The sequence below is a fragment of the Diorhabda carinulata genome, chromosome Y (assembly GCF_026250575.1).
Source record: "Diorhabda carinulata isolate Delta chromosome Y, icDioCari1.1, whole genome shotgun sequence".
Classification (NCBI taxonomy): domain Eukaryota; kingdom Metazoa; phylum Arthropoda; class Insecta; order Coleoptera; family Chrysomelidae; genus Diorhabda; species Diorhabda carinulata.
Window position 1 is genome coordinate 2114254 of NC_079473.1, and position 10189 is coordinate 2124442.

At 32.6% G+C, this 10189-nt stretch overlaps 1 protein-coding gene across 2 annotated transcripts; it reads right to left on the reverse strand.

Annotated features, from left to right (window-relative positions):
* Positions 1 to 336: 336 nt before the first annotated feature.
* Positions 337 to 7197, reverse strand: LOC130903038 (uncharacterized). 2 transcript variants are annotated; one of them, XR_009060525.1, is made up of 3 exons: positions 6404 to 7197; positions 6167 to 6346; positions 337 to 684 (listed from the first exon to the last, which is right to left on the reverse strand). XR_009060525.1 is itself a non-coding variant. In XM_057815304.1 (3 exons), exons 1-3 carry the CDS (start codon positions 6656 to 6658, stop codon positions 6231 to 6233), a joined length of 315 nt encoding a protein of 104 aa, XP_057671287.1. In that variant the 5' UTR covers positions 6659 to 6885; the 3' UTR covers positions 5252 to 6230. The 2 variants fall into 2 exon arrangements, 1 of the variants encoding a protein (XP_057671287.1); XM_057815304.1 differs by lacking the exon at positions 337 to 684 and having other exon boundaries at positions 5252 to 6346; positions 6404 to 6566; positions 6623 to 6885.
* Positions 7198 to 10189: the final 2992 nt, after the last annotated feature.

Genomic DNA, 10189 nt, shown 5'->3' on the forward strand with positions numbered 1-10189 from the left:
TTCTATTTCTTTCTGACTGACTAGAGGGGAGCTTTTTCTTACAGCACCTAAAAATGTTGTTTCAGATTAATAATAAGTATGCACCTACAAGTGAAAACACTTACCAATAATCACATCCTTTACGTTTAAGTTTTTAAAAGCCTTTTTCTCACCTCGTTTGCCACAAAAATTCCAATTAGTTGCAAGAGAATAAGTGAACAAAAAATTTAAAATCCGGTTTGTATGTCCAGTAAAATCTCTCCCTCCAAAAGTCGATAGATATGCCGACTGGAATCACATAATTTAAATTGTAAAATACATATTAAGTGGTACAGAACACCCACCAAAGCCAGGCAATTATTTTTTTCACTCAGGTATGTTTCCAATTTGGTAATATCCTCTTGAGAATTCAAAGGAAACTGTACGCCTATATCATCTGGTAAATCTGTATTACTGGCGTGATTGCCACTGCGATCTTGTTTTCGGATCCACTGCAAAATTTGATTGTTCTGTTCTCTAATGGTCTTCAATAAAGTGATTACATACGCCAAACAACTTTTTGCTGCCGTCCGCCATTACGCGCACACGCATTCACACCAGCAGTCCAGCACGCATGCGCCTGCACGTCTCGTATCGTATCGTGGCATTTCGATTAAAAACGCGCCAAAATTAAATCTTGGTCGACAGCCTCGACAGGAATCGATGCTAAAAATAATTGTTTCCTACTAATAAAATAGTTAAATAATTGTTAATTACAACATTCTCACTTCATCTTTAAATTCAAATTGCATTTCCACTTAAAACGTCAGTTTAGTATTTTCATTGCTAATTAATGAATTTATATTTATATCCAAATTTTAGGTAAACAACAATTTAAAATGTACAATTTTTTATAAAGCACGTATAGGGCTTAGTTTTTGTAATAAACTTTCGTTCTAATTTTTTTTATAGTTGATTAAAAAGCACTTAAAACGACCGAAAACAAACGTACGAAAGACGTCTCTAGACGACGTCAAAATGACATCTGAAATGTCACGTCATATGGACGTCGCCGACTAATAATGTCCAATAATTGACGTCATTATAACGACACTGTGCTGCTTGGGCTATTATCCAGTCTGACACTCAACTTTTGTGTTCCAGTGAAAATATTATAACATTCTGAAGAAAGCATTCATCAAAATGTATGTTTCCAATACCTTTTACGCTTATGTCACGTTTTGCAGATTTCATCATGCTTTGATCTTCTAGTTTTTTAAATGTGTACTCATCGCCTCTCATTGTGGTTATTATTATCGCTTATGAATACAGATATATTGATTGTCATTTCTCTTATAGGTATAGCTGAAAAATTTTTGAGTGAACTTACCTTTTAATTGTTCTGTATGTCCTTCATACAGCTTAAGACAATTTTTCAAATATTTCCGTATCACTTACCAGTACAGCTCATGATATATGTTGACATATGTATGTTTTTATTATTCATAATCATGAATACTACTCGGTACCTATGCGTTTTATAACCAAGTCCATAATTCTATATGCTTTTAAAGTTATTCCAATTATTTTACAGTTTCCAGAAAAGAGTTTTTTGTTCTAATGAATTTTCGTTTTTAGTTTCGTAATCCGAATTATTTGTTTATACAGTGAAAAGTCTCGGACCCATAACTTGTTGTTTTTGGTATTATTAGAATAAAAATATCCTTTTTATTGTTATAACTTAATATAATGACAGATACGCAATAACCTAAACTGTCTAATCACACAAGAAGTCAACTTCACAACGTACTAGTATGTTGCTATTTTCCGTTTCAATACAAAAAATATTGTAGGCAACGTTGTAAAATATTATTTTGGTTATAATACGTTGCCTAACATATACTGTAATACCATTATATAAAGAATATTCTTTATACAATGGTAATACTTAGGGTTGCCATCTCTAAATTTTGGAAAACAGGACAAAACGCGTGAAAACCCCGGATTTTAGAGTCCGAAAGCCGGACATGTCAACAAGATCTTTTAAACATATTCAATGTAAAAAAAACAGTTAAAAATGTTATAAATCACCTTTTTTACTCATTCATTATTTTAACAAAACAGAATCATATTACAAATTGACAAATTGTTAATATAAATCAGCTTTTTTAATTCTTGAAATAAGAAAACAAAACCTTATTAAAATATTAAACAAAAACATATATTTAATGAATTAGAATCTTATAAGTACCTACTTAGACCATTCTAGTATTCAGTCTTACAATTTTTGAGGTAACTCTTTTAGCTATAGTTCTATAATTATTATCCGTTTTACTTTTTATCAGCAGTCATTTATATAACAAAACATACTTATTCTAACAGAATATAAACTAAATGCAGTCTTCTTAAATATTAAACAACAAAACAGAACATTTTTAAAGTTTAGACCTACATCAATGTAAGTTACATTAATAAAATTTTAAATCAAAATAATCAATCCTATACTTATTTTCATCAACTTAAAGTTTTGATCAACAACCATATTTTAAATAGTTTTTACCTACTCAATGAAAACAATCATAACTTTAACTACAAAAATAAAAAGCAATTATTGCACTCACAACACGATTTGTCTATCTAGCTATTAAAGCGTTTTCCTCAGCCTCGTGCCTTTTTACTTATCAGTTTTTTTGTATTTATCATTTTTTCCGATAGCTTTTAGAATATCTTCCCTTTTTAAAAGTAATTTATAAAAATCAGTGCAACTGTATTCTTGGAAATTGAATTTAATTTTAATTATTGAAGAAATTGTTTCTACGCTTAGTAAATTTCTTTCTTTAGTCCATTGTTGTGTAATTAATGAGAATACCCTCTCCACGTTGGCATTATGCGCCGGAATGCAAAAAAAATATTGCGCAATTTTCAGCAATTCCGAATATAAATTCGCATTTGGCGTTTTAAAAAATTGTACCCAAAGTTAATTGGATTTTAAAAGCTTATCTTGTTCAGTTAAGTTTTTGCAAAAAGCCTTTAAATTCACCCATTCCTCAATTAATTTTGCGTCGTCAATGTCTATACTTTTATCTTTTAAATAGAGGACAGTGTCTTCAATAAGAGTCCACTCTGTGTTGTTATTAATTTTCGGCAAAAACATCCAATCCAATTTTTCAAATTGTTTTAAAGGTTTCATCCATTCTTCAATATATCTATTAATTTCATTGTAGAAGTCATGTGTGCATTTTTTAAACTCTTGTTTCCCGTTTTCATCTTCTTTATTTATAATACTCTGAACGTTCAGCGGCACAAAATTTTCCTTAATTCGGTCTTCTAAACTTTTTGTTATGGAAGAAAGTATGCTTTTTGTTTCAAGAATTGAATTATCGCCTTTTTCTCTAATGTCTGTATTTTTGTGTGAATGGTGTGCATAATTGAGTGTATAAGGAACAGGTATGCTTCCGAGAGAGGATTTTCGAAAAACTGTTTAATTAAAACAGGTGGCTTTTCTATGCTTTCAAAATAATTAAGTAAAGAACGGTAGAGCTTCAGAATTCGCTCGATAGCTGGAAACAGGCTTAGCCAACGCGTTTTGGAATGATACAGAAGCTGTTTATATTCGACCTCAGCGGTTTCGCAGAATTCTTTAAGAGCTTCGGTTCGTACTGTGTAAATGGAAAAAAAATTATAAATTTTTAAGACGATGGATTCAATGTCTACTGCCAGTAAAACACATCCGTGGTGCACTGCGTTGTTAATGACATGTCCAGAGCAACCCACACCAACCAAGTTTGGGTTTAGATTTTCCTTCAGCTTGTGGAAAACATTATTTGTTCCATATCTATCTATCCCACCGAAGTTTGTATTGCAATTATCTCCACCAAAAGCAATACATTTAGACAATAGATCATGCCGGCGAAGCTGTGTTATTATCAGTTCGGTAATAGTGTCAGATGTCTCGTTTTTAGTGTTTTCAATTTCAAGCACCTTAGTAGTGATTCCATTTTTTTACATCAAAATATTGATGTAACCAGCGGGAATAATTTTGTGCTTCCGTGATTACTAGCATCAGTAGCCACACTTATGAATTGTATATCTTGTAAATCAGTCTTAAATTGTTCAACCGACAAAGGGCTCAGCACTCCGGTGGCGATCGCAGTTGCTTTTGTTCGATTGCACGTAACTTTTTTTGCAGTATCTGACGTCGAAAATAATTCGCGGTTGAGAGCACAAGTGCAGTCCAATGAATTAAAAGACATATGATGACTTACTGTATGATAGACGAGAGCGCCTTCCGCTGCTGAAATAAGGAGGTCTTCCGATGTTGATCTCACAAAATATGTTGCAATATTCGAAGTACTTGACTGATTTTTTAAATTTGTTTTGTGTTTCAGCGTACTTAAATGCTCATTTAGGTCTGTAACGCCTGTCTGTAACGGAGGGGTGGGGGAACGGTGAATATACTTGGTTCGTCGGTTGATCGTGGTGTGCGAACATAGATAGTGCGTGACTCGCGGGCGACACAATTTTTTTTAAATTTTCTTATTTAAAAACCCGGTCTACAAATGAAACCTTCCCTGGACGGTCCCCGGATGGCCTCTAAACTAGGACAAATCCGGGGAAACCCGGACGGATGGCAACCCTTTGAAAAGGCTTAACTGCCTTCAAGTTGAAGAAAATCAAATAAACTGGTAAGTTTTTGATTTTTTATTGTAACGAAGTGCATTTTGAATGCAAAATTCAAATTAAAAGTTTAGAATAAATTTAATTTGAGAAGAAAATTGTTTTTTGAGTTTTTTTTTTGTTCTTTTCTTGTAATTTTTTTACATTAAAAGAAATTTAAATTAAAGTTAAATTTAAGAAAAATTGTAATTTTTCACTGAAAAGAGAAAAATTATAAAAATATTTTTGACTGTTGGTGTATATTTCACTTAGTCAAGTTTAAACTTGTCAATGCCGCCTGGCTCGAGTAATATGATATTACTATATACAATGTGCTAGTCGTAAATATTATAGAACAAAAGCGCTCTTGTCGCATATACGTTAGACAGTTTATGACTCTCAGATTCTGAGAATCGCCCAAGCAGCACAGTGTCGTTACGATGACGTCAATTATAGGCCATTGGCGACCAATGGGGACGTCTAAAGACGTCTAAAATGACGTGATTATGACGGGTTAATGTCACATCCTACAGACGTCAACTAATGACGTACCTAGTCCGGCTGGTGAGACGTCAAAATGACGTACTTACTTTTGACAAATGACGTATAAGTAGGATCAAAAATATAAAAAAATGCGTTCAAATTAATACCAGTTTATTACAAAATCTTAAAAAACTACATACTATTACACTTATAGAACATAAAAGTTGAAATAAGGAATTACTAATGATGCAATAATGAAAATGACAACCATTCCTGCTTGAAAGGAAAAACAATACATTTCGAAAAAACTTTGTGGCAGTGCAATAACTCGATATACTCTGATAAATTTTGGATAAATTCTTTTGAGTCGACAGGGTATTTGTAAAATGAACGGTAATCCTGAAACCTCCTACCTAATATAAAAACTGCTCCATTAGTATCCACTACATTTTCTATTTTGAAAACCAGTCCTTCTAAGGTAAGACAAAAACAATTTGCTTCTGAATATGATGCAATAGAAAAAATAAAATCTTTATAATGAAGCTTTTTATACTGCTTGCAAGAGAAATTTGGCGTTGGTCCTAAGAAATGGGACAATTCACATTTACAGAAGTGTTCATCATCAGGTGAAGTAGAGTCATGTTTTTCGTACACTGTCATTTCAATTTCTTTTAAGCGTCTATTAATCTGTTGTAACGGTTTATTCGGAGACTGAACTAACGATTTTAAATGGTGGAGATAATGCAAGAGATGAGTAACTACTGTACGTCGAACGTACCTTGAAGCTGCCCAGTTTGACAATTTCGAATGCAAATCGCTAGGCGGCGGTTCATTAGAAAATAAATCGTTAGGGGGCACGTTACTGGAATAGGAAGTCAAATGGTTGTATAACGTCGCATCATTGAAGAGCAAATTTTCATTAGGCGAGTTTACATTAAAATCTAAATCTCTTGAGGAACAGGTGTCATTTTCACTTTCACACATTGAACCAGCAAAAAAAAACGGAATTTGATGATTCATTGGAATCATTATTAACTATTAAAGATGTATTATAACAATTCTGACTCACAGGTGCTAAATTTGCTTCTGCCACCCTTCTGTAGAGTTGTCTTTGACTAACAACACTTTTTTTCTTACGGGTTGCCATGCTGCTGCTTTTTCAATTTCTCTGGTGCATGTTTCAACCACACCTTGATGGTATCTTCTATTTCTTTCTGACTGACTAGAGGGGAGCTTTTTCTTACAGCACCTAAAAATGTTGTTTCAGATTAATAATAAGTATGCACCTACAAGTGAAAACACTTACCAATAATCACATCCTTTACGTTTAAGTTTTTAAAAGCCTTTTTCTCACCTCGTTTGCCACAAAAATTCCAATTAGTTGCAAGAGAATAAATGAACAAAAAATTTAAAATGCGGTTTGTATGTCCAGTAAAATCTCTCCCTCCAAAAGTCGATAGATATGCCGACTGGAATTACATAATTTAAATTGTAAAATACATATTAAGTGGTACAGAACACCCACCAAACCGCCAAACAACTTTTTGCTGCCGTCCGCCATTACGCGCACACGCGTTCACACCAGCAGTCCAGCACGCATGCGCCTGCACGTCTCGTATCGTATCGTGGCATTTCGATTAAAATCGCGCCAAAATTAAATCTTGGTCGACAGCCTCGACAGGAATCGATGCTAAAAATAATTGTTTCCTACTAATAAAATAGTTAAATAATTGTTAATTACAACATTCTCACTTCATCTTTAAATTCAAATTGCATTTCCACTTAAAACGTCAGTTTAGTATTTTCATTGCTAATTAATGAATTTATATTTATATCCAAATTTTAGGTAAACAACAATTTAAAATGTACAATTTTTTATAAAGCACGTATAGGGCTTAGTTTTTGTAATAAACTAATTTTTTTTATAGTTGATTAAAAAGCACTTAAAACGACCGAAAACAAACGTACGAAAGACGTCTCTAGACGACGTCAAAATGACATCTGAAATGTCACGTCATATGGACGTCGCTTATTGGTCTACGACGTCGCCGACTAATAATGTCCAATAATTGACGTCATTATAACGACACTGTGCTGCTTGGGCGGATATTGATGTAAATGTTTAGATGAAAAATAATATTACTCTCAAACAACAAATAGAGTAAAATAATTGAAGTGGTTGACTTGTTTAAGATATAGTTTGATTTTGAAGAAGTGATAATAATTATAGTTTAAAAATTACAATTATTTTACGATGAGAAGGAAATTTTAGAAGTTTAGACGCTAAATAAATATTTATTTGAAGAAATATTTATAAAAACTATATCTCGAAATTAAATTAAGTTATAAAGTGTTGTTTTTTATATATTAAAAAAATATATATAATAACTAATTTAATTATTGTCTCAGGGTAAAATCTGTTGTACAGTACTAAGCTTTGTTACAATTAAATTGGTTGCTGCTCTGGTGTGGGATTTGTGTGCTACATGTGTACGTACGGCCATCCCCGAACGTTTCAACGTGCTGTGCCGTTTGTTACAAGGTGGGAGGGAGCACGTGTGGCATGCTGTTGCATTCAGGGGTTGCAACTGATCTCACTTTTCTCGTTTGCAACTTGCAGTGCGGTTGTAAATGTGAGGGTGAAATATATCAATCTCTGATAAGTTTGGTATGTTTCAGATTGCTCATAATTAGAAGTTTGTTGACAATTAGAAGATCTGAGCAAAGAAACAATGAGTGAGCAGAAAGATAAACAAATACTCGATGATCCAGAGACTGGAGATACTCCACTTGACGCGTCAGACAAAGATAAAAATAAAGATAAATTTTTATTTATTTTAGATGTGGATCCAAATTAATTAGAAGTTAATAATAGATGCTATTTTAGAAGTTTAGAAGCTTAAGAAGTTACGTTTATTAAAGTAAGCGTAAAATAAAATCCAAACTAAAATATTTTTTCATTAATAAAGGGCCTGGAGTATATGTTAGCCCAACAATGTCAACAACTACACCTCCAGCTACATTGCAATCAAGTATGAGTGCAATTGCGACAAGTACACCAGTCAAAAGCTCTTGCAAACACCTCAACAAGTAAAAGTACTAACACACCAACTCTGTCGACTGGTGGTGGTATTCCAAGTACTCACCATCAAGATCAACAGCAACATACTTCACAAGCTAACCAAGAATTGCAACAGTTCTTGAGTAAGCAACGTGAAAATATTGAACTTCAAAACAAATGTTTTGAGTCAATGAAAGTTTTGATGGATCACATTCAGAAAGCTTCTGAAAACTTTTTAGCTGTAGAACGGCTACGAATCCAAAGCGCTCGAGGTAATTTGATTAGCTCAACTGCCTTTTTAGATGAAACAGCAGCGCAAACAGGTGCTGGGGCAAGTGCTCAATCAAGTCCACAAGACTTTAATATAGAAGTTACTAAGGCTATTAATGATACTATTACTGCTTCAAGAACTACTTTAGAGTCAAATAATAAAAAAGCTAACTTTCCCGTACTGAGAAAGTATACTCTTAATCCAGATGCTGACATCAACATTTGGATGGATAAGCTTAAATCGGAATTGGAAACTAAAGATTTATTAGATGTGATTGACTCTACAGTAAAGGCTCCTAGTAATTTAGATGAAGAAGCTATTATTAAAAGGAAGCAAGCAGTAAGAGAAATCATTACTAGCCATTTAGATGATAAATACTATAAAAAATTTCTTTCAATTAAAGATCCTGAAACTGTTATTAAAAAATTGAGAGAAGCTAAAAGGGTTGAAAACAATGTTACTCACACTTCAGTGAGAACGAAGTTGCATTGCATGAGACTGCAACCTGTTAGGTTTAAATGTGCGTTGTATAGAGTGTGCTAAATAAAATTATTTATTGGAACAAAATGACTACAATAATTCTTTATAATAATAACTAAAAACTTAATTCACCCTGTCGACCATGCTTTCGACACCACCTTCAGTCTATCAACTCTGCTTCCCGCTCTCTTCTTCTTTTTTGTATATGAAACACATTTTTCAGGTTTGACCACAGAACTATATTGTTTATCAATATTAACACCCTCCCTCAAACCTATAAAATGTGAGAAATGAATTTAAAACATATAACACTTTTTCATCACAACAAATTTAACATTTTTACAAATTTAGTAAACTTTTCATTTGTTAAGGCTTTAGTGAATACATCCGCTAGTTGCTCAGTAGTACATAAGTATTCAATCCTGACAATATTTTCATTTATTAAATCTAATACAAAATGTAACTTAACATCTATGTGCTTACACCTCTTGTTGTTTTCAAAATTTTGCAGTAGTTTAATGGCACTTTGGTTATCTTCAAATAAACAACCTGGTAAATCTAAAGTAAGATTTAAATCTAACAAGTTTTTAATGTAAAGTAGTTGACATGATGCAACACATACTGCCACAAATTCAGACTCTGTACTTGACAATGTTACAAATGGTTGCTTCTTAGAGCACCAAGAAATAATATTATTGAATAGTTTAAAACAATAACCACTTATAGATTTTCTATCTAAAATATCATTGGCCCAGTCTGCATCACAGTATCCAACTAATTTACTATCACCTTTGTAAAAATACAATTTACAATTAACGCTAACTGAAACAAATATCAGGCCTTGTGCCCATCATTATATACATCAAACTCCCCAAAAGTTCTTTATAAGGTAATTTTGTTTTTTGACTTTCTTCACATCTTTTTAAATTCAAATTTTTTTCGATAGGAGTTTTGACCTTCTTACAATTTTCTACATTGAATTTTTTTACCAAGGTGTTGATAGCAGAAATCTGATCTAAAGTCATGACTCCACTTTTCTGATTCCTCTGTATTTTAATACCTAAGAAATCAAATTCATCATTAATACTTTTTTTTATTTTGAACGTTTGACATAGCTTTAACTTAAGTTGATTGAGAAAAGTAGAATCATTGCACGCAATCAAAATGTCATCAACATACAGAAGTAACTAGCATCTTATGCTTTGATCAAGGAAACTATATAAGCAGTAGTCAGATTTTGATCTTTTAAAATTCAAGTTTACCATTAAATCATTGAAGGT

What these genes read in the sequence shown, in the direction of transcription:
- LOC130903038 (XM_057815304.1), bottom strand. Translation starts at nt 6,658, where the DNA reads ATGGCGGACGGCAGCAAAAAGTTGTTTGGCGGTTTG. An exon ending in AAAAGTTGTTTGGCGGTTTG is followed by an intron (nt 6,567 to 6,622) that starts GTGGGTGTTCTG and finishes ATGTAATTCCAG; the next exon opens with TCGGCATATCTATCGACTTT. An exon ending in CGTAAAGGATGTGATTATTG is followed by an intron (nt 6,347 to 6,403) that starts GTAAGTGTTTTC and finishes CAACATTTTTAG; the next exon opens with GTGCTGTAAGAAAAAGCTCC.